The sequence below is a fragment of the Bombus pascuorum genome, chromosome 1 (assembly GCF_905332965.1).
Source record: "Bombus pascuorum chromosome 1, iyBomPasc1.1, whole genome shotgun sequence".
Taxonomy (NCBI): domain Eukaryota; kingdom Metazoa; phylum Arthropoda; class Insecta; order Hymenoptera; family Apidae; genus Bombus; species Bombus pascuorum.
This window is the reverse complement of record NC_083488.1, coordinates 22,090,803-22,117,231: the sequence shown is the minus strand read 5'-3', so window position 1 is coordinate 22,117,231 and position 26,429 is coordinate 22,090,803. Positions and strand designations below refer to the sequence as shown.

General features: G+C 36.3%; 1 protein-coding gene across 1 annotated transcript in view; it reads right to left on the bottom strand.

Annotated features, from left to right (window-relative positions):
• The window catches only part of LOC132908361 (putative mediator of RNA polymerase II transcription subunit 26), a 254,038-nt gene that overhangs the window by 36,194 nt on the left and 191,415 nt on the right, over positions 1-26,429 (bottom strand). The window contains exon 4 of the mRNA XM_060962327.1: positions 17,274-17,409. Coding sequence (XP_060818310.1) covers positions 17,274-17,409 — 136 coding nt within the window. The remainder of the gene's footprint in view (positions 1-17,273; positions 17,410-26,429) is intronic.

Here is a 26,429-nt window from a genome sequence, read left to right as displayed (position 1 = left end):
AAAAACCTCCGAATTGTCACTTATACAATCTTCCCTTTCCCGGTGCGATTCGACGGGGACGAACGCAATGACGAGAGAAATTCCAGTGAAAGCTTTATAAAAGAGCAAGTCTCATCACCCTCGGAGCCACTTCACTCTGCTTTTTATTAGATATTGTCCTCGTAACATAACCGGGGTTGAGCTTCGTTTCTATGGAATATGTGGGTCGTAGGACTGTATCGTCGGGAAAAGAAAAAAAAACGAGAGGGGGGGAAGAAGAGAATACGGTACTACAAGGAGAAACCTTAAACGAAATCACCTTCGTGTTCGTGATCCTTAGGGTTTCTTAGGTGGCAGCTAAAGATTACTCGGCCAGCAACACGATGGAACGAAAGCCAATCTCGGTTATTGGTTCCGGTATAGCAGAATTCATGGTTACGACCACGGAATTGGACGAATCTCGCGGCCGAAATGTGTCAGCCGTGTCAAGGGTCATCGAACGATCGGGTTAACTTATCCGACCGATCTAATAGGTCTCAATACGTGGGGCTTCCACGATACGGCACCGTTCGTTCTTCTAATCGTTCGTTTCACTCTTCCTATTGCCGATATATGTACCTGCTTCTTTTTATATTTACGCTTACGATTAGAAAGATTTATGATTATATTAATCTATTTCTTAATATCAATTCTTTTATAGGTTTAAATATCGAAACCGAAGGAGCAGGGTAAATTTATTTTATGAAATTTCATGTTTCTTTTGGATATAAAAAATTGGCGAAGAACACACGCTAGGAATATTTCAAGAAGATTCAAGCAGCAAGTAACTAATCCAAATTTTATGAAAAAGCTTTTCTGGAAAAAAAGAAGAATTATTTATTTGGTAAGGGAAAATTGTATACGATATTAAATCTATAAAATCTGTTTCAAATGCAGGAATGAAATAAATGATTCGATTTACGTCGAAACTGAAATATATATTATGAGAAGGGGAAGGAAAACTGGAAAATAAACCTATTACAAGTATCCAGATTCAAATGCATTCCCTTGTAAGTATTTCATTCATACAAAAACTCACCCTTCCGAAAATGTATAATGCTAATAAGCATGGAAGAAACGCAATTAAAAGTTTCTTTCGATACGGATAACATCGATCCTATCAAGGTTTCTTTGAAGGCTCGAATTATAGGCCCCTTTAATACTCGTTCCCTTAAAGTGGAAAGTAGCTACTAACGAGTCAAGGTTACGAAGGACAAATACGAAGGCCAGCGCAAAGAAAAAATGAATTAAGCTACAAGGTAAGAGATTTACTTTGAAAAATCCACCCGTGTGACGTACGTAAAGAACACAAGCTTACGCTGGCGAATATCCCATTACGAGATGATTGAAATATTCCCTGATTACAGAGACATCGTGATACTTTGCCCGTGACAGCTCTGTGACCATCTTTTTCAAACGCCCCCTCTATCTGATGTAATGTACTTTATAACGCGACGCTGAAAATATGTACATCGAATTTTATATTCTATTTAATTATGGTTGACTTCTATTACATTTTAAATAAACTGGTAGATTTTAAGAAAATTAATATAAGATTCTTGGTGTTATATACGTACCCCCTTTCGATGTAATATTGCTTATTATATTATAATAGTTTCAAAGGTGGAAAATATTACGTTATTACTAGGGAAACATACCCATGATAATAAAATTTGATTGTGAGTAAAAATCTCATATAAATATATTACGCATAAATACATTTCCTTTCCCTTCGTCCAACTTCAATAAAAAGATATACAAAACACGATCAAACTACGACTTGATTTAACAAAACTAAATTAACAAGACAATGAAATAGATAGCAAAAATTAAATCCAAAATAATGCTTCTTCATTCACACTGTTTACTCTATTTCGTCATCTTGACTGTGTCGTGATGTTGGCATGGCTTATCAAGTTGAAGCATCCTAAAAGATGTAACGAAAGATCGCGAGACGGTGACAGTCGGTAAATTTGAAAAGGTGCAACAAAAAAGAGCAACGCCTTTGAGCGTTTTGAGTGGCAATTACTCGGCCTGTCCTCAAATTACTTACTCCAGTAATTTCATTCTGTCGTCGGCCTTTCTTACAGTCTCGCATCGTCCCTTTCGTCTGTCATCCCCCATCCGGCTTATCCTTCAGTGACTCACGCGGCCGGAAATTATCTTAAAATGCCATCCCCGGCCGAGCTCCTCAAAAGAGAAACATCTTACGCAGTTTTCAGTCGAGAACACGTCAATACGAAGAGGAAAGGAACGACGTCGAAAAGTTCGCGCGGAAGGAAGAGATTTCTTTTTTGTAAGAAACAGACCAACTTCTACCCTTTGTGCTTGTCCCTCGATTTCGTCCGACGAATTCCAAGGAAACAGGTACGCGTAGAACGTGCTTAAAAGAAACGTTCCTCGTGTTCGAGTTGAAAAGTATACCGTACATGCAATACGTGTCCGGATGTTTGACTACGAGATGTTGAAAAAGTTATCCCAAAGACTTAGCTGCTCACGACTTGAGTTACCGTTACTTGAATGTTACGCTTTGAATTGTGAGTTTCTTAATGAGCATTCGGTTTTAAAACAAAGAATGGTTTATTTTACGGTATTCTGAGGCAGTGCTTCTATTATTCTTTTCTTAGCTTTTGTACGTTTAACAATATATCAGAGCAGAGTTTTGTTTAATTAAATATACTTCTTGTAAAAGGGGTGAAACAACGTAACGAAAATGCAAGTAATAAAACATGAAATCGTTTTAATTTCAGTTTGGGAAATAAAAATACAGAAATATAACAAATTAAATACAATATCCCTAAATACGAATATTCATATGGCAATGAATATAATTTAATCAAAATTAATTAAATAGTTGTATACAAATTTTTGAATCAAATTAAACTATTTGATGTAATAATGTTCAAAACGAAAGATAAATGACAAAATCAATATATTTTATGATAATATTAATATTAATATTTTTTATAACACTGAAAGCTTTAAATTTAGAAATATTTAAACCTCTTCGCTTTACACTCGAGTAGAGGAATCGAATAGCAAACTCTACAAATGACAACTTATCGATAACCCTACTACCTCTTTAGTTATACAGTCAAACAGAATCCCTTGCCGGAACAAGTAACGATATCTTCAGCCTCAACAACTTTGCGATAAGCTTTCGACAGATTTCCACCGACAAATGCCTCATCGTTGCATGAGCGAGCACTGTATGCCACGATAGCCAAGTTTAATCCTCGAATTTCCACGAGCCATCCTCCCTTTCCTCTTCACGAGGGAAAACGTATCGAGAACTGGCTACGCAGAGAACTTTCCCTGCTGGGCTCCCAAATGTCCAAATCCAATATCGCGGCTATACGCTGCGGCTAAATTGAACGCTCGATCTAATTTAACTCGATCCAAACAGCCATATCGGTTGCACGAGTCTTTCTGTTTCAACACCTGAGGATTCTATAGAAAAAATAAAAAGGTGTTCGCATCGTAAAGTTCATTATAGATCGTCCCCAAAAATCATTTCAATCTATTCACGAAGATAGACTAGTAAGCATGAAAAAAAGAGGGAAGATAGTTCGAAGCTTCTCAGGCCACCTTGATCGAGGTAAACTATTTTAATGCCAATTTCTCATTCTTATTTTTAGTTTTAGTATTTAGCCTGAAGCGTTATTTAGCTCCATGTGGCATGCAAAGTAAAATAAAGCGAAAAAAGAAAAAAATGAGTAAAATAAAGTTTATTAACATTTTTTAGTAAATGGAGTGAATAAATATTTTAATATTTATTAGTAGGCTGCGGATTTTCATGCGTTCGTGGGAAATTTAAAGATGCAAAAATTACGCAAAATGCATATAATATACAGAATTATATATAGTACTCGTTAAAATTTGTAAAATAGGTAAAACGAATTTTTATTTATGTTCTGCATATTTCGTTGATTGTGCCCAGAAAAACATAAATCTGCATAAAAATCCACGGATTACTCATTACGGCTTATGATTACTATCAGTGTTTCTGATCTAGTCGAATCTATACGTGAAGAATATCTGACTTCGAATATACATACATATATACAACATAAAAGAGAGAGAGAGAGAAAAAAAGATGAAAAAGTTGATAGCCTGTAGCGGTGTTTAGTTCGATTGATTCTAGCAGAAATAAAATCAATGTTTGGCCCGTTGCGAAAGGGTTTTTGCGACAGACGAGCAGGGAGGTGTTCGCAGAGGGTGTCGAAGCTGTCGCTGGCAGTGATAGCAGCGTACTCGGATTACCCACTTCCCTGTCGGTAGACATTGCTCAATTGAAATCTACATCGGTGGCCACACATGAGCACGATCGTTTGCGGCTGATGGGGGTCGACTCGTTAAGGGCGTGAGTCTGATCAGTTGCGTTCTGGTTCTGGGTTAACCTGCAAACTGATTCCAAGCAACTCTGTTTCTGATTTTCTTCGATTCTCCCTTTGTTCTCTTTCTGTCAGTTTGGTCAATCCTACGCATGGTTTACTTTCGTTTTGCAATTTAATCTTACACCGACGGGTGTACACGCTTGCCAAATTCGATTGCTGTGTTGATTCAGTGTGAACGAGACGAAGCTTGTCGTGGGTGTACGGAACGTGGGTTGCTCGATATTGGTACAGTTGATAGAGTAACAGCTAAATGTAATGTTCCAAGTTCTGTTAAGTAAAATGTTTTATTGAGCAATATATTTGGTATATTTTTAGAGCGAACGAGCTTGTTATGCTTGTTGAGATAAAAGATATACGTTGGTTGTATTGTACTATTGTTATGAAACGTAGAAATGATCTCAAATTATAAAAATTTCTCTTTTGTTTGAAATAATTATAAATTTTCGTTATACTGTCGAATATAAGCATAGAATTTACGAAGTACTATGAGATAATGTTTCTGAAATATTCTTCAGTACATGTAAGTTCTATTAACTCTTATTTATAAATTATCGTATTACATAGTACTGATCGTATAAACACGATTTATCAAAATTAATTCATCTGAATTTATCAAACACAATTAATGAGATACAAATTCAACAATTACAACTCAATAACGAAGCTTATGTTATGCATCTCTATATAAATTTCATTTCATATGATGACATTAAATCTTTCATGAAAGTTTATGAAATTTCTGATTCAATTAACGTGATCCTGCTGTGTAGCTTATACAGTAACGTAATATACTAATACAATGAACTATTAAACGTATCATATACTTTTAATTTCTAAACCTATGAAATTAAATTATCAAATAATCTTGCAACCTTACCCTATTCAATCGTGCCCTGTTCCTTCTCTGTTTCATCTATTTCCTGTTACATTTTTATGCAACAAATATTTAAAAAAAACACGTTGACAAGTGTCAGTCTTTCATGGTAAATTCAACTTAGAAAGAATGCAATAAACCAATGTTGTACTAAATTCCAATACTTTCTTTCCACTTCTATCACAAACAAGTAGAAACAATCTTCGAAAGCAGACAATGTGTTGTCCCCGAGTTTCTTATCAGGAGAATCGCTTTCGCTGAAAAGTTTGCACGTGGAGATAGGCGATCTCCGAGGACCAGAAATGTTTCTTGCCGACCGGCTGAAACATCTGACACGGAGATTAGGCTAAGCGTTCGCGAAATTATCTCGCAACGATATGCAAATCGCGGCATAAATGCTAATTGTAATTGCCCATGAAATGAATTCAGGGACCCTTCGAAGGCACGCTCTCGTAGGGACGCGACGTCCTCATTGCCAACCTTTGGCTCGATGCCTCCTCGTTTAGCGCCGTTAAAATGGCGCGGGTTTGTTTGAAAATTTTCTTTTCGCCTTGTTCCAAGGTAACCCGCCAAAGGGAAATGTCGTTTCGTCGCGCGATAAAACGGGGACAAAGCTTTGCTCGCGATTAACAAAAGTGTAAGCCAACAAAGAATCCGCGTATTCTCGTTGTTATATAAAGAACCACGGAGAAAATGTAATGCAATTTAATATTTAATAAAAAAAGTTAGTAAGTAAGTATATTTAATAATAAAAAAGAAAGAAAGAAAGTTCGTTATCGTACTCATCGGAAGATTATTGTCTCGTTCGTTTGATGATGGTAAATCAAATTTCGAGTAATTTAGAGTATTTAATATTATCCTACTATTATCCAAAAGGGTAGGATAATACTAAATTGTTTGGAAAATTTGTAAAGTTTTTAACAATTGGTATATCTTGTTCGAGTCTTTAAACACGTCTCTGCTGTTCATTTCACTTCTTCTTTAAATATTTCCTTTTTTTGAAATATTTTTTTATGGAAACGTTAGATCCTGTATTTTAATAAAAATGTAGATGAAAATTAATGGATTTTAGTTTCATCACTCATCAGGAGTTTATCACGTTATCTCTCTACGATTTACTTTGAGCTTTGAAATTTTCTTTTATATGATAACAAAGTAAATACTTTAAAGTCCATGAAAAGTACTTAACTTCAGGAAACTACATCGTCAAAGAAGGCAAATTTATTGAGCAAATAAGTTGTGCAATAAATAACAAACAGGTTACAAAGAGAAGTACTACGCATATTTCGTTATATAAATTTTCTCGAATATCTTCGTAAAAGAATGAAATATCTTTTACAATTTAACGTCCATACCACGAACTGTTTAAGCCAATTTCTATTTTAAATCGTTCATCGATTTAAAGTGGTTTCCAAAGATATTCAAAGGAGACAGATTCCCTTTGGTTTTCGACCGTAAAAATGTGGTTCCTTCATTCGTCGATTCGAAAGAATCGAAAGAAATTTCATCCATTTTCTTTCCCCTGATTTTCAACGAACTTCGATATGGCTTCGCGGGACGTAATCTGAAAATAACGCGTACAAAGAGACGGTCACCATGGAGAATATTAAACCATGGATGAATTCAGAGAGCTCGATTTCATGGTACGTGAAACGAAATGATAGGGTTACGATGTTGATTCGTTCGACAATGGCTACCGCGAATGCTAATAGCGACCGTGGAGTAACGCTTCGTTAATATATCAGAATGGGACTCGATAATGGAATTGCAAACGCGTAAAATTGCTGTCTTTTATTTTGTTGCGGTTGCAGTCGACGGGATAGCGTGAGGTTACAAAGGAAATCGCAGACCGAGCATCGAAATAAAAGTAGCGTTTTATTGAATTTTAGACCATCGCTTTTGATAAACCTTGATTTATATTATGGATGTTGATTGCAACTAAAGTTGTTTATAGCTTATTGATATATCAATGTATATCGTTATATTTTATTGATAATCTTAGATACTTATTTAATATACGCTCTGTTTTGTTTGTAATTGAGCCAAATATGTCAGTAAGAATTCATGCCGATTAACTCCATGAATTACAATGCATAAAACAATGACAATTACAAACATTAATTTTTTTATCTTTCCTTTGAATCTACAATTACTTATACTACCTCCGTATGGTAGATAAATTTATGAAAATAATATTTCTGTTTTGAAATGTGGAATACTAAGTATGTAAGTTGTGCTGTGTAAGCTGTTCAAAATATAACTTAACAAAATGTGGAGATTTTATAAAATTTGTAATAATTGTAATTAATACAAGGATATACTATGAGAGATATTTTAAGGAAAGATACGAATCATAAAATATAATTTACATTAGTTTCATTTCATTTATACGAGTGTATGAAATACATTAACAAACCGACTACCTTCCTGGTTTTATTATCCAGATTTCCTAGTGTTCTCTCATATTTTTTCATCATGTGATTAATAATACTTACTTCATAATTTTTATAAAGCGTTCTTCGAGAATTATTTCAAATTTATAAACACGCAGCTCACTATTTCCAGATGATTCACTTTTACATTTAAAATTAACAATCATTAAAATATAATTATATATTTTTTCGTTATATTGTCTAATCCTAATTGTGCAATATATCTAGATATACATATATCAAAGACCATAATTCTACTGCTAATATAATAACCTAAATATATTCTAAAATACCAAAAAAAAAAAGATTTCTCCCTATCATTAACTTTAAACATCCAACTGATGCCAACACAAACCTGTGTTTTTTACCTTCCTCACAAAAATCCACGACCACTGGAATATTCAAAATGACACGACGATCAACGATAACTTCCTGTCATTGGCTGAGAGACACGCGAATTTAACTGGCGAAATTGCCGACGGATTAAGATACGCCGCGTACTCGTGTGTCCGGCGACGACGAGTCGAGGAACCATGCCGTTGACAGTTTGTAAATGATCTAGTTTACGGGCGAGAAAACGGGAGAAAGCCGAAGCACTGAAAGACGAAAGCGCTGCTCTCGAATGTGGAGCAGAAAGGAAAACGGTGCTAGACGAGAGGTGAGAGGGGCACGAGGAAAGACGGAAATTCGGGATACGGAGAAAATGGAAAGCGAAGTAAAGGGTGGAACGCTCTCCTGTTAACTATTCATCTTCGCGGCAATCCAACAAACTTTCCACCCTTCCATCGCGCTTTCCTTCTCAGCTTCGAATACTAAAACTGTCGCACGGCAAATCGCGCCGTCGTAAACATAACTCGCGACCGAGCTGTTTACTCCCCATGCCAAGAAACGTTCCACCACGATGCAACGCTTCGTTCTATCGGGTTTAATGTCTCGTTGAGACACAGTTATCTGAGGAATAATAGGAAATAATAACGAGAGGATGAGACACGTAGCGTGCGTATGAAATGTGGCGAAGGAAGCGTGAATGTGGATAAATACGCAGGATGTACGTAATATGCGAAATAATGGAACATTTCTGTGAGATGAAATAAATTTACATGTAGATTTCATTTATTTATTCGTATTCATGAAAACTGATTTGCATAAACATTTGTATTTTAGTGATCACCACTGTATTATATTCTGTATTGATTTCGAGGTTTGATAGTGAAACTTGTTGCTTTTCATACATAGCAGTAAAACGCCAGCTAGTCGAAACACGTAGTGTTGAGGTTTTGAATAGACTCGAATGAATTTATGACTGAAGCAGGCAATTTCCTAGACAATTTTTAAATGTTACTGTACTTTCATTTCTATTTTCATTAAATTATATTTCATGAAATTTAAATCAAGCAAGTAACTTCTAGTGTAAAAACTACCTCCAAAAAGTTGTATATTTACTTCTAACAATACCCGGAATAATTATTATGAAAATCTTTGAAATTCTGTTGGAACTCTGCTAAAAAGTACAATTATTTCAAAAAGATATTATTACGTAACAACAGAAAATTCTCCAACAAATAAACAAGCGCAGCTTTTTCCGGAACATCTCTACGTTGTTTATCTCGACTCTTTCCCTACATTTTTTCCAAAACAATGTTACGTTATTTACAATCTAAAGAGAAAATTCTACGACCCCTCTAACTCGTTACTTCCACGGTGGAAACATTCTTCATCGCCCTCGTACGTTTGAAACTGAACCTTACCCCCAGTACGATAATTACTTTTCTGTCCCGATTATTTAATATGCGCGCGTATAGACAGCTGAGACAATAGACAGCATTTAGCTAGCGTTTGATGTGAATCAAGCAACCCCCTGTCGCACTAGCAACGGATGAACGGACAAACGGACGGACGGACCGACGGACGGCTTGTCATTTGCATACGATGAACCCGTAGTAGCGTTAACTGCTCGGGGACGCGGAACGAGCTACAAGTCACCTGGTACCGGTAATTGAAACGAGGGTAGCTCCCACCGAGGGTCGATCCAAGAGACAATCAGTATAGGAGAAAGTTCTTTCATCGGTCGAGTAATGACGTAGCCGGTACTTTCATCTGGATAGGGAACGAAAGCGCTGATTAACGTCGCTAAAATTTCCAGTTGTTCGTTTTACACGATTACTTTCGTGGTTTTGTTTCGTTTTAGACGACGTCGATGAGAATATTGTTAACTTAATATGTTCTCTATCGTAGTAATTAGGAAATTTTAGAAATTAATGGTGAAATGTATTGTATGGTATATAAAAAAAATTTGACGAGATTTGGAAAATTGCATGCATAAAAAACGTGAGTGGACATTGTTCATTCTACGAAGTACTCTGGTCTATGCGAGTATAAATACAAATATTTCGAATTTTTCGTTTTCAGTTTTCAGCGATTTGATCCAAAAATTATCGATGAACTGAAAATGCAAATGTCACGTAATATTTTCTTAATAATGCGTATGTTACAATACGAAACAGTTCGTGTAACTTTCTACGCATTTCATCGAAGATTGAAGGGTCCTTTTCTGGAAGAATGGAGCGCGAGAAAGTTTTGAAAAGTGGCCCTTCAAGTCTCGCTTGAATTCATCCTACTGCGATGATCTCGAGTACTTTCGAAAGATCGAAATTTAGCAAAAAGTCGCTTAGACGTGAATCTCGCAAGTCAGCTATAACATGTTAGATCAATGTTATTAGCGAAGCTTCATACTGCCTACATATAAATGTAACTGTTAGTATAAAACTATATATTGTATGATATAAAATCTAGAATAAAGAATGTCTTCGAGGAATCAACCTTACCTACTCAACCAATCAACCCTCAAAGTACACTTACAACTCCATAAAACCTGGACGAAAAAAGGAGAACTAAAAAGTTTATTCAAACGTTCAAATCCAGTCCATATTCTACTTACAAAAGCAATAATTCTTCCTAAGAAGTACGAAGGGAAATAACAATAAAACAGGTCCGGGCTATCGCCCCAGGCTTAACAAGAAATCTCCGCGACCCTTCCTACGCAATCCACGCACCTCCGATTCCTTTCTACTTCATTAGGTTTAATCGGCTGATTTTTAATTACTTGGGACGCCTGGGCCACTCGAGAAGAAGGCAAGAAAAATCTGCGTGTCAAGGGGCCTTGTCGAAACGGTTAATAAGTTTGTGAAAAGGGTAAAAGGACAGAGGGGGGCAAGCTTGTACTCGCGGAGAGGAGAACCCCTTGAAACTTTACAGACTGCTACTAGTGGAACGAGGGCAGACCGGATGAGCAAGGACTGCAGGGAGAGTTTAATTAAATATCACACGACATATTATGGGACGAGGTCGGTGTCGTTGGCAAGTAACGTCAGCAGCACAGCGAAAAGTTCGAACGAACCGAAACGGACGCGTCCTGATGTCGGACCGGATGGTTTCGCCGGAAGTAGGCAGAGAAACCAGCGACCAGACGTTGCTCTGTATCCCTTTTTCTGTAAATTGATCCAGCTCTGCGAACGTTTAATGGGGTTAGCCCAGCAGACGTAATTTCGTCGAATTTTACCCTTCGCTATCCTTATTCCCTCCCTAACGACGCTGTAACTAGATATTCGAATCGCATGGACCTAGAAGAATTCCTGCTATTATTATGCATACCAAAAATCTTAATTTCGTAATAATTCTACCATATGACCAATTATGTGAAGATAAACGTGGTTTTTTGTGATTGGGTTCAACTGGTTTGTGGACGAAAGAGGATCCTGATTGGTGGAGGGTTCCTTTAGTTGAATGAGAGTATCTGTTTTAATCTTTCATGTTGTATTCTATCTAAATCATCGATTATTCAATCCTTTGTAACATTTTATCGATCCAAATAATAAAGTACAAGAATTTGTAAACGAAAGTTTCCAAAAATTATTTCAACCCCCACAACGACATTTAACTCTAACCTACGTCAGGAGAATATAAAAGCTTCTAAATAAAAATTTCTAAAGGTTCTTTCGACCCCTATAACCATAGCGACTTAACCATTAATCGACAGCTTACGAATTCTGATCTCCGCTTAAACCATTATTGACTCAACCTTTCGGTAACGTTTTACTTATCCAAAAACGGCGGGAACACGATCCGTTTCGTCGCCAAATACACCCTCCCTGGCCGATTCACCGAGCGATTAGTTTCCACCGATCATCCATTATGTATAACGCCGCAAACGGAAACGGTCTGACCTCGAGAGCAAACATAGTTCTCCGCGATTAGAATGCCCGTCGTATCGGGGCAAGAAGTCGTATCAAAGAGGCGTGTTAGTTGCCTACTGGCCGACGTGCTTCTGCCAGGATGGCAAACGTTTACCCCTGGTAAGTTTACTCAGGTCTTTTCGCTGAACTTGATCCCCGCCACGTTCGTGCAAATTAAAACCCCATGAATATGGTAAGAATGCAAATCTGAGCCGGCGTGTTTGCCCAGGATCTGTGTTAACGCGACAATCTGCATAGGCGAGCGTTAAAATAGGACGTAACATAGGGAAACGTTGGATTTGCCTTGTCTCTCTGTATGTTCGGTTCGGTTACGTTCTCCGCGCGAGATAACTACGGGGGTTAATTACAAACCGGAACTTCGGACATTCCAGCGCCACGATGCTTCGGACCCTTGTTACCCTGAAACGGGTTAACGACTGGCTAAAGTTTATGAGGCGGTCCCCTTGTGAGGTCATTACAAATCGAGGGTAATTGACGTTGATGGGAACGAATTAAACGAACGTATTGATACATCGTTGCAGCGAAGGAATTTTTTCATTGTATCAAAATCTGAGTTTGTAACGATGGAATGATAATATGGTAGATTCAGGATCGCTCAATAAAATGGGATAAATCGTTCAGAAATATTTATAACACATGATGTAGAGAGAAGCAGTAGAGAATGATACTATATTTATGTCAATAAAATCATATTGTTGTAGCGACTAACGAAAAGAATAAAATTTGGGACGAAATGAATTAAATAAATTAAAAATGTCATAAAGAAGGTTCGGGTTATTTAATCAAATTCAGTTTCTTTTTTAAAAAATGTGTTGAGGTGGTCACCACTTCTAAGAAAACTCTACATCTGGTCTTTTAGTTTTCTCAAGCACTGAAGCCATCAACAGTATATAGACAAAAGACTGGGTCGAAGGCAAACCATAAACAGTAGATAGGCGACGTTGGCTTCAGGGTTTTCAGTCATAGGGTAACACTGCTAGCATGCGGATCTGGATCATCTCAATTATATTCCGATTTGTATTTACACTTCAGTATTTAAAATATATATATTTTCTACCTTATAATTTATCCACGCGTTCTTTTGTATTCACATACATCTAATAACCTCAACAAAATGCGATAACTTGTCAACGAGTGTTACATATTTCTCCACTGTCTACTTCTCCTCTGATTCTTAGACAAATAACTTACTATTTCGTTAACTGAAATACAGAAATATATTACAGTGCAACATATGACTAAAAATTGTCCAGAATATTATAATGACCAACTTGTATAATTAAATTACTAAATATAGCGTAATCATTTCCAAATATAATGTTAATATTGTTATTCGACATAGATAGCAAAAATCGTATCTGTCAAATGATGTTTCACTTGTGCTTGGCATTGGCGGAAATCTTTCTCGCGGCGATATGTTCGACAAGAAACGCGTCCCCTCACATTTCGAAAACGTTCGATTAATCCGCGGGCTTTCCCGTCCAACCTGTGTGCACCGTTCAATTATCGAGGGGCTCTTCCGCCTCTCTTACTCTGCGTTAACTGAGTTGTTGCCTCGATAATTCGTACATCGGAGTATCGGCCGTATCGCCGGGGGTTCGCCGCATTAATTTGCGGCTTGGCGCGGGAATTTCTGTTAACTCTATAATCCGAAACTTACAGCCTCTCGATCGGATACTTCAGCGTCGCGTCGGCTCAATTTTAACCTCATCGATGGAAATCGGAATTGAAAAAGTATCGCACATAGCGGTAACGATTTTAAATATCTACAGGAGAAGGGATCCGTTAATAAATCATCGATTTTGTATATTTAAATGCCCGTGGCTATGCGATAAAACGTTAATTATCCGAATATTAATTGTTTCGATTTCTTTGTCATCGGAGATTTGTTTATTTGAACGTGTTACAATTGTGTATGAAATCTCATTCGTACATTTCGTGTTTTATATGGAAATTTTATGCCATAGTCGATAACGAATGTGCTTTTATTCATTTATGAATTTATATGAAATTGGAATTTTAAAAAGGCTTTGAACTTCACAATCTTGACGGATTTTTCAACCGCGTTATATTAGGTAAAATTCAATAAATTTATGAATTTCAATGTTGGACATACGAACGAATAAATTAGTCAATTATTTCTGTTTCAGTTTATTTTAAATTTGCTTGTAATATAGGAAATCTCTAAATCGGTAAGATGAAAAAAGAGGAAAGGTGCATGAGCGTAAAGAATTCTATGGATTACAGAGAAAACTCAATAATTAAGACTATAAAGTTCATGCTTTTATGTGAGGTACGTAACAAGCCAATTCTCTTAATCCTTTTTTCAAGAGTCAGAACAACTTCTACTTTATCTGAAACAATCTCATCTCTTATTCAACTTTATATCCTCCATCGTTTGTAAATTATCTGTAAATTAAGAAATCTTAATTTGAACAGACAATTACGAATTACTCACCTGTATTTAATATTTAATAGAATAAAAAATCTTTGGCAAAAAACCTTTTCTATAAATAACGAGAATATTTTAAATAATTAAGAATGGAGTAAAATTATATTAAGGAAGAAATCGAAACGAGAATATTTTTACAAATGGATGGAGTTTTTAAGATTATCCTGCTGCGTCAAGAATTGGAGCCATGGACGTGATTTATACGATTGCATCCAAATGGATATCTGAAATAGATTTCGTCCAAATCCGGATTTTACCTCGAAGCCAGATTGACGTTTGAATTATCGTGCTACTTTTTGAACGTTCTTCTTCGTACCTTTCATATTACTAACAATTTTAAAACTGTATTAACATTAGAAGCAAGTTTTACTACGTTAAATCTAAGTTTAGAGTTTAATAAAAGTATGTATTTAAATCCGATATTCTATGGTTCCATTTCATCCACAATCTGTTCGGTATAATGTTTTTTTATAATAAAACAATCGATAAAAACGCTTTATATTTTCGTGTTAAGTTAGTTACTAACTTAATTTACTAACTTAACGTCTAATAAATATCGTGTAATAGCATAATTGACAAAACAGCAATCATACTATGCGCAGTTAACTTTCAATTCAAATTTATTAAATATTATTTTACTAATTTCAACTAATTTTAAATTAACATCTAACAAATATTATTTAACAGATAACGACGTTTTACTTATAGATTATAAATGATTTTACATGTTTACTGCAACATCGAACGAAAGCATCGAATTCTTCATCGTAAATCCAACTCTTTTGGCCCCAAATCATCGCGCAATAATCTTTGCGTCGCAACATGTCCTAGGATCTGCATTATTACGCGATCACGCGTTTGGCCAGAAAACATCCTCAATTTAGAAGGAAGAAACGCGACGAGAAGCTTGGCAGAAAGTTGGCTGGAGTATACAAAACCAATCGATAAGCGGACAACCGAAAACACGCGCTGGTTATCATCCAGACGCCAGGCTAAATTTCTGATTTACGAGCAACATTTAAAGCTTATTTATTTTAACGTTGTTATGTCTCATTTGTTAACTGATCAACGCGTTTAATCCAACGACTAATTAGATCGTGTTAAGAATTTATGCGTCGTTGCTTTTTCCCACATTTTAGGATTTCCACGCATTTATCGCGGTTTATCATTGGTCTGACTGTTCGTGTATCGCCCCAGACTCCGCGCTGAATCTGGTAATATCGATGCAAATATTGGTTTTGCAAATATGGAGAGTGAAGTGGTATTTAAAGGTTCCCAGTTTGGTGCTTTTTTGAGGAGTGTGTATGCAGTGATTGAAAATCTAAAGAGCTTCGTTCAGAAACAGACCAGGTAATTAACTGGTAAAATTTATAACGAAGTTGGAGAAAATGTGGAGAATCTTCCGTGGTTTTGCCTTGTGATGTCCTCATAACGTAATTTTTAGTTTGTTAACTGGGTTCTGCTTTAACTTGCAATTTCTACAAATTACATAAATAAAATACAACATATAAATCACTTTCAATTGGGTTAATTTTACATCTTGTACGCTTAAATATAGCAGAATTTATTTTGTAACAGAAACGAAGCAACACGTAACAAAATAGAGAATTCCTAAATAAAGAGTTAATTCGATTACTCTTGAAAAGACAAATTAATTCAGCTTCCTTAGTTAATAAGTCTTATAATTTAAATTATTGAAACAAATTCTTCTCGAGAAGTCTGCCTTTTTATTTTTTTATTCTTCTTCTAGCAAAGTTAAGTTTGTCACGTAACCAATGTAACCAACTAAATTTTTCATAGTCAGGGTACTTTATACACCTTCTGCTTTCTTGCTTCAAAAACTAAAACTCCCAGGATCTAGCAACTTATCGTTTGAAACTTACAAAGCCATACGCTTATCAAGACTTTACATCTAATCACTCGATTCAACCTACTTTTACATCTCCAAAACCTCGAGTACAAGTGTCCGCCTCGGGCTCTTGTATTTTACAATATGTAAGACAAGCACACGTAATGTTATCTGAGCCACGTAAATCCTCTTAAGAACTTTCAGTATTAGTCCTTCGAATTTATTATACATTCTTATACATTATATATTGTGTATATATCTTAACTACTGTTGAAAAATCTTAGGAAATCAGTTTTGAACGAATATAGTCTACTCTACCTTATTTTATCGTCGTTTTATAAAAGTTTGATATGAAATCACAGTAAAGCGTTGTGAATTCAGCCTTCAACGTATTTTTCGCAGTTCTTTCATTATCCTTTCTTTTTAGAGATTTTCCTATTATTTTACTTTTCTTATATTTATAAAATCTCAGTAACTTGGAATTTGATTATTTAGTATAAATTTCCAGAGACCTCGAAAATTATTTTCCACGTGTCCTTAAATTTGAAGTTTGCAGAAAAACCGAATATGATAGTTTAATATTAATATTTTCATGAACTTCCCCTTCAATTCACATTTGTAGAATTGGACTTTCACTTACCATTCTTTTTTACTATTTTGATCTTCTTCATATTTGCACATGTTGCAAACTGAATAATTAGGAAAATAGACATCTAAAAATTAATGTACCCTTCACGGACAGAGAACGAAATTGCATGAAAAGTTGATAACGAAAGAACCACAGAACTTCCGAAACGATCTAATAATTTCAATCTACTATTCATGAAAAATTATTGCTCCTTTTATTTCTCATTTCTAGCCTTAATAGAATTGGAGTCATAAAGAATCCTAAGCTAGGTCTTTTAGTAGGCTTTTGCAGCGAGATATGCGTTGGCAAGGTGGTAAACTTCTGTCACATCGCAAGCATAAGTATAACACGAAGGTTATGCACCACTTACCCGTATAAGGTCGACAATAGTTGCGATTTACTTTGCTGTAGATCGTTGGCAGGGATGTCTCAGCTCCTGGCTCGACGTACGCCTTGTTCTTGCTATCCCTGGGGTCGCTGTATTGTTCCACAACCTCGACTTCCGCCTGAAAACAAAGCAGAAAATCGTTTCCTTCCGTTACGATCTCTAACCACCTACACATATACATAAATCATCGACTAAAAGTCTCGATTTTGAAATAGTTTTGAAATTCTGAAAGGAAGTAAATTAGCCTTGAAATTAAACAGAGAGAAAAATTGACAGCTAAACGCAGAAGAACAAATTATACAATTCCTTCAGATCGCTAGATTTTCTGCAACGCGTAGAAATACTTTTGGATAAATTTAAGATTCCTAAAAATAAGAAAATTTAAACGAGCACTGGGATTAAATAGAGAGGAAACTAGAGTGGTTAAACGCGGAAGAAAAAATTTTTCTCTGAATCGCTCATGTTAATTGTCACGCTCTAGAATTCACCAGAAACGTGGAAACTTTTACTCGATAAATGGAGTACTTTCGGTCAATGAGCAAAAAATTCGTCGAGTGCATAACTCACACGTACTGTAACGCGTTGAAAAAGTTTGGTAATGTGATATACTGTGAGTCAAAAAATTATTGGCACAGATGTACACTTAAAAAGAAAGCGATACAATGATAAAAGAAGCGAGGAAGAGGAAAAGTAATAGTATATCCAATACTCTCGAATCTTAATATAAATTTCAATTGATATTTTTCTTCCTGAAAACTATTTCCTTAAAAATAGTTACATCATTTTTTATAACATTAAAGCTTAATTCACACTTTCGTACACTTCTACCATTTCCATGCCATCACTTTCACATCATTTTCTTCCACTAAGAAACGATAACTCCCCTTCTAATCTATAGTTGCAAAAGCAGTCGTCTATTAAATACATTCAAGAAACTAATTTTAGGCAATTTTGTAGAGGCAAAGAAATTATTTAAGCAGTGTAATTATAACAGAACCGTGACTCCTCTTAACGAAACCTGTTCTACGATTCTCTACCGTATTCCGGGAACGTTCAAGGCGTTCTATTAATTCACCAGAATGTTAAGTATCCTTTATTAAGCAAGGAGATTAGACGCAATTTCAGACGACTGGTTGCACGATATCTCCGGAGGAACGGCGCAAATACGAAACAAAACGTGGCACCAGTTGTTTCCGCTCGAAATAATGATCATTTAAGAGGAGGAGACGGCTAAAAATGTTTATCCTCCCTGGTTGGCCAACGCATTACCGCAATTGGCTGCGTTCAGGGCTGGGAATTGCGCTGAACTAACGTGTCGCGTGCTTAGTCGAAGAAACTCCAGCAATAACCCCTTGCTTATGGTATCTCCCAAAGGGTCGACGCTGGACGTTGTTAGCCAGCCAACCGGCTAGCTCGCTGCCAAATTGGTATTGTTACCGACCTAATAATTTGTATCGCTCAACTTGACGTTCTTTGTTTCGCTGTAGCGAGAATCTCATTTCCTCGATGAGTTTCCTTCCTCGAATCACAGCTTCTTCAGTTGTTTACGAAAACATTCCCTGTGGAAGATATGCGATACTTTTCTGACTGTCGTCTTATTTTGGGTAATGGAAGAGTGTCTTAATACGTGTATTTCATTTTTTCTTGCGTTTCTCAAGTTCGCGCGTCGTGAGTATTTTTTTAGTGGAATTGTTGAGCTGACATTCCGATTCACAAAGTTGGGAAAATTTCTGCTATATTAAAGTGAACGAAGTAACAATCGTAAAATATTGCAAAGTGGAAGAAATGGCGAAAGTATATGAGCACCAGAACAGAGGAATGCTCGTGTATAAAAAGAATTAGCAATGTGAATTATTAACTAAACATATCATATGTAAACACAATTTGCACTAACACAATTTAATTACTTCACTACACAATAAAATATATGTACTACCACTCCTGATTATTCGACTAATTTCAAAAATTAATTCACGTTGCTCGAATAATTTCAATTTAAGACACGTACGATCTCAAATCAGTAATTGAATCAAAACAATGTTCCTTGTTGTAATAAGGAGTCGTATTAAGTTTCAAAAATATATCATAGCATAAAAAGGAACTAAATCAAGGGATAAATCAGGACAAGCACTTATCAACATTTAACGACACCAGACAAACAACAGTGAACTTTCACCTTCCGAAACCATACCATTCCACAAACTCTCGAAGCCAAACGGTATCTATACAACTCCACTTTCATTCACCTTGACCTTATCCGTCTCATTTCGCCGATTTCAAATAACGTGCACGTTATTAAACCAACGAGACAGTTGTACAATAGGGCGTTTTTCCATCTACCCTCCGCCAAATCCAAAGAAAACCTTTACATTCATCTCGAAGGACTCGCGTTCCGCTAACTTTCGATTTTAATGATAATAACGATAATAAAAGCAATAACGATGGCCTCGGGTCCTGGAGCTCGCAGACCAAACGCAACAGGGAGAAGCAGGAGAGAACGAAGAAGAAGGAGGAGGAGGAGGAGGAGGAGGAGAAGGAAGAAAGCTGGACTCCTCGAAAGAGGCGTCTGATCAATGGTGATGGAAACTTCTCCCTTCCTTGCCTGTTCTTCCACCGAGAAAGAAGGTTGTATCACGAATCAAGAAGTCGACTGGTGGAAGAGGCAAAGATACGGAGAGAGACGAATTGAAATGACGGCAGACGGAGGCTAGCGCCTGTTACGGTACAAGGCGAATGAGAAGAAGACGGGCAAGACAAGTAGCCTTAAATTGAAAGAGGCCAAAATTGGAATTCTCCTGCCAAACTTGAACGTCGTGCCCCCGGGGTCTGTTTCGAAGCCGATTGCCCCTCGTGCCTGACGCCAAGCTCCTACCTCCAGCAGTCTGTTCGATGCTGGTTCACATTGAAACAGATAAATTCGTGGATGTTTATACGGAAATTACGAGGGCGACTTCCGCGGGCGAAAGAAACGGGATGCCGATGCAGGAAGCGAGCCGATCGACTGTTGCAAATTCGATCATCTCTCCGAATGAATCGCTATCAAGCTTGGGGTCTGTTGCACACGAGCAGTGTAGATAATATCGTTAGGAATTTTTAACGATTGCTAATAATTTGATAGATTTATAGTCTTAATGATGTAGGGTATGTGAAGATGGACATACTGCGAGTTAAATTTTATTAAAAAATGTCATCAATGTGAAATATTTACGATTAAGGCAGAAATGATATAATTATCAAACAAAATTATGCCACCTAATAGGAATAATGTCATAATTCAAAATAAGCTTTTTTTAAATAGTAAATAATATTACATATGAACAGCATTTTATCAGAGAATCCCGAAATGGTTAGTTAAATAGCCAAAGAAAAGAGTTTGTTTAATTTTATTTTTAAATAGCTGAGTACTTAAAATTTTTTCTTCGTTATGTCACTCTTCTTCCATATCATCGGTATGCGGGGTGCATCAGTATCAAGGGTCGATCATATTGGCTGATGTGTTAGGATATAGGAGAAAAGGACAGATTTTGAGCGACGATGTGGGACAGTTCGAAATATGTTTGAGTAATATGATCGATGAGACGAGGGTTGGACTGAAATGTGTAGCGATGTATGCTGTTTTGTGGTTGAATAAGAATCAGGATAAAATCGATATCTAATGCATTTACTACATGACAGGTTCCATATGACGCAAGTTCGGAAACAAAATTGACGTACAAAATGATGAAGATGGGTTTGTACTTTATACAAGTACATTGGAAAGTTTCCTAGCATTTTCCTTGCTTTAGTAATATTTTACTAAAATTAAGACAATACACCATAAATCCTACAAAATTTACTATATTTTGACATATTTATACCGACCAATAAATAAAATCCTTTATGTTTATGTTTTACAAAATACGATATACATATGTACAAGAATTTCATTCAATTATCCGATAATGAGACTTAAACGAGTTCAGAAATATCAATGAGGTTTAACGAAGTTCCTTTTTTGCAATTTTGCACTTCATCCGAGAACGCTTGAATAACGAGGAAACGAAGAAACCACTACAAAAATTAGCGTTGCAGCTAAGTAATTAGCATGACTTCCGAGAGTACATCGAGGCGAAAAAAAAGTTGCTCGATTATCGGACTTGGGATGAATATCGAAATTTCCAGTGGGTGATTATGAAGCAACGATTACAGGAATCAAGATTGATGAGCTAACTTTAGCGAACGTCGCATTATATACCAGTGAAAATTTTCATCGTTCAGCATTAGTATATTAAAGCTATTAAGTACTTTGAGAGCAAATATATTTATACCGCTTAAGACAAATAAAATAATCTCATAAATAAGCGAATCATAAATAACAAATAAAATATAATCTCGTAAATGATCAGAATTAGATATCTATGCAAATTTATATTTTTTATAACACCACAATCTAAAAAATTGAAATTTTGTTTATCCATTAAATATTATAACTCCGCACTTTTGATATAGCAAACCCTGCTAACTTATATAAATAGTTCTCAACCAAAAAATACAACATCGACCTCATAGCATATGGACATTAGATCCGCACATGAATTTTAAACGTCATTATTTGGGATGGCATTAGGCCGCAGTTAGCAGGAGCAACTACATTAACACTCTGCCGATAATCCCGTCGGTTTATCGGACTTTAATCCGATTATATGGCCACCGTATTATAATTGACCACGATTATTAGCTAGCCTATAAGCCTGCTACTTTATCGTATGCGTGACATTTGGTACGTTATACTATTTCGTACTGCATTACTATAATGCCCGAAACCACAAGAAATCTGCTATATGTATAGGTCTTTGAATGTGCAGATTGAGGAAAATAAATGAAGTTTATGTAATACAATAATTTATTGCTGAGTCGTGTTCGAAGAAAATTGAGGAATCGATAGGATGGTTCTCGGACGTCGATGAAATGTATTTCATCGAGCTGAATTAGAAATAAAGTGTCGTTCATAACCTTGAGAAATTCCGTGATCTTGCATAATGCGCGAATTTCGCTGTCGAAGGAACTTTTTTGCGAAGTTAACAGACTATTTTGGGACACGTCTGATACATTCTTTAAAAAAAAATATCGTGAGTCTCGTTCGATATTAAAATTTAAAAACCAAGGATATTTCGGACGAAATAATATCGTAAATGAAATTAAGTATCTTTAAATAAAATGTCTTTAAGATTCAGGACTCACTTTTAGTTTATGATAAATGTACAATAGATATTTCTAAACAAATAGAGGCATCTAATTTTATAAGAATTAAATACGAAAAGAATTTTATAAGAATTAAATATATCGAAAACATCAATTTTAAAAATACTTCGATAGATAATAAATATTGTATACGTCAATTAAAGCAGTCTGAAGGTATAATCCTAAAGCTACGAGGGTGGTTAGACTGCCATAAATAACAGTACCGCTAACGAGAGGCGAGGACAACGATGGCGAGAGTGTTTATTACCTCGGAAAAAAAATGTATGGCGACGCAGGTCCTACCTATAACATCTAATACTACTTCAGGGGAGCAAAAATCGATATATCCTCAAACAACTAAAACCAATCCGTTTTTATACACAGATAAATCACGACAAAAAGTAACCACAATGAACTATCATGAGATTAAATTTCAAATTACGTAAAAGTACACATTATTGCAAGTATTTAACAGTCACAGTGTATGAAATTATGTTAAAATTTAATCTTAAAGTTAAGATTAATTATCTGTGGAAGATACAATGCTTATGTTGAAATAATATTCAGTGATATTTATTAAACAGAACTACAGAACCAAATGTACATAAGCGAGTGATATAATTAACAACGTATGTAAGAATTGTTGATTGTTGGCCAGTTACTCTCAGACTAGACGTAGATAGTGACCCATGATCCCTTAAATATTTTGAATCCCACTCTCTATACAGTAATGAGTATGACCTGTGTAAGTGTCCTGTTCAAATGCCTGTGTGGGTGTCTGTGCATTTGTGTCTATGTGTGAAATATCGTTGTATTCTAACAAATTATAAAAGCCAACGAATATCCCAAATATAACATAAAGCGGGATAGCGCATGAGAAAAGCATAACAAATTAAACAAATAAAAATTTCTATTAATTTTTTCATTTTTATCAACTCAGCTTCACAAATATAATTTTCATGAAAATAGATAATAAATCTATGAAATTTTATAACCATCAATCAAGTAAAGAATCACTTTTGTTATATTCAGTAGAAAGCATACAAATACATATGCACACATTATGGAGGAATTAAAAACACATATGTATATGTTTAATTCCAGATTCGATTAAAAAATTTGCCAGTGGTTTCGTATTGTATATTATATTGTATATTATATAAATATATATTGTATGTTTCATCGTATAACGAATAAAGAGAGAATTATGCAAGAGAAACAAGACTGATCTCGTGACAGTATAAAATCTTTTTCCAAATATAAAATATCTTTACGTGATAAATATTTATATACAGATATATAAATATAAAAGCATAGAAAATCCCGTTGCACGTCAGGAACGTCGACTTGAAGATCATTTAGAACGTTTCCAAAGCAGACGACCCTTCACCCGCCGGTTAAACATTGTCTGAAACCTTGAAGCAGCGGTGTTTAGGAAACCATAAATCCCCGTTTCACTTTCAGCAGCGCGCGACCGCGAAATTTCCATCGCGAAGTAGGCGTTCCTGCACGCGCTTCGCCCGCTCCAACTTTCTCGCGGCGAGGCTCTTTGTTAGAGTGATAAATGCGACCTACAGCCGTGCCCGACCTCACGCATAAAATAAAGCGCTAAAGTATTAAGTAGGGCTTACGAGCGAGAGTCGTAACGATTCACCCTCTTGAATCAAGTGGCACCCGTTCCTCTCTTTGTCGCCCTTTCCTCCACCCTTCACGATCCCGCCCCACTTTGTCGCTACTGTTGCGACGAGCACTTTCGTCAAGGGACGGTACTACACTGGTGACAACGAGAAGAACGAAACTTTGTTCAACACAGCCAGGTGTACCGACCTTCTTCTTGATCTTTCTTTCCACTCCGTCTTGCTCTTCTTTTTCTTCTTCCTATTTACGACTTTTCTCTCGCGACGACCATAACCTCACGTCGCGACGCTTTTATGTTGCAACGCTCGTGAAGCAAGTTAGCAATTTGCTGATGATCGGGATGAGGTGACTGACGATGTGACTTTATTGCGTTCGATAGCGATGTCGGTTTGGTTTTCTTCTTTTCGTCTGTTTCTCTTTCCACTGCGCTTTGGTCTCCGCACTTTCCCTGTTTTTTTTTCTTTTTTTTGCAGGGACGCTGGTCGGTAGATCTTTTTTTATTGCGGAAAAACACCGCTTGATTTATCGGAATTTGTACCGTATTTTTCGTATTGCGTTTTTGGTGAGGTTTCTAAGCCCTTATTTCTGTTTCGCAATAAATCGGATGATAATAATGCCAATAATAATATGACCAGGAACTGGACCAAAAAATCAGAATAAAATGATGGAACAGTCAAACTATCCAATCAAAAAATCATCCAATAACCTCGAACAACCCAATCATAACCCAAATATAGCATACGTGCCACATCAGTATACGACTAACAACCGACCAAAGAATTGGAATAAAATTATACAACAATGATACTAACCAACCACGAATTCTCCGGATGACCTCGTACACTCAATCATATCTCGAACACCGGGTATTTCTACTATATATTTCACATAACCAGCACGAACTATTCCGCACGAAGATTTTCATTTACAGTTTTACGCGCACCAGGTCCAATTCAGTGTAGAAACTTGCTTGCCAGGACAAAGTAAACCCAGATTCCGGAGCACGTACAGACGTGGGTGAATGGGCGAAATGTGACGTTTCGACCGCATTTTCGAGGACACCAGGAAGCACAGTCAAGGTGAGCTGTATATTTCAACTGCAAAGGCGTTTAGACGTTACGCTTCGGGCGATCCTGAGCACCAAAGCTGAGTGCTGGAACAATTATAAGCACCGCCGGAAGTCACCGTGCCTCCTCCACCCTTTTCATCCCGTTTCGCCCTACTCTCGCGTTTCCCTTTCGTCCTTCCGTTCGTTCGCGCTCTGTCAGCCAGCGAAACCGGTCTTCTTCCACCCCTTCTACGGCTGCCAGTCCACCCTCTAACACCATCGTGCCCAGCGGGTATTTTGTCACCATCGTAATTATATTTCTCCCTTCAACCGATTCTTTGGCTGCCACGAGAAAATATCAATACCGCCGGTTACTCGTCGGACGTATCCTGAATCGATGCTGAAGATCGTGGTTGGATTCGTCACGATTCAATTAAAAGCGAAGGATTTTGGTTAAGCGTAGAAAATGAGACGTTTAATTTCGGTTTATGTTAGGATGCCCTCAAACTGTCGATATATATTGTCAGTATTTCAAGGTTCTCAACTAAAAGGATAAATACGTATTAACGATGCGATACTGTCCATATTTATTGACAAGCCGCATCTTCGTTCAGAACCTTGACATACAATACTATTGATTGCCTGGAGGTACAAGATTTGTGTCCGAAAGTTATTCGGGAAGTTTTAATATTTATGTTCGAAGATGATTCCTTTGTTGAAAGATTATTGAGTTTTTTAGGACGGATTTTTTTTAAGCATTTCGAAAAATTTGTTTTTATTAATTATTAATATTGGATATGTATGTCTTTTGGTGCTTTTGTAAGGGGGATTTAATGCACTAAAAATTTCTCATCAATTTGATCGAAAAGAAGCATAAATAATGCGTGGTTAGTTAATAATTTGTAAAGTACAATGTTGTGTTTTTTTAATAAATGCTGTCTACAAATTTGAAAGATGCTCGACAAATTCTGATGTAGGTTCAATTGTATATGACAAAGTGAAGATAATAATTCTTCGTTTGAACATTTTTTCGTTCGATAAAGTTACAATGCCCTCACGTATCTTCGTGATTCCGAGCAAGCAAACCAAAATTGATATTCTCTTGCACTGACAACGAGCCACGATTAAACCAGACGATGAACGAACTGTTACGATACAGTAACACGATTACCGAACAATGCGCGTTTATTGAACCAACAGAATTTGAATAAAGTCTGATCGAATAGGTACCG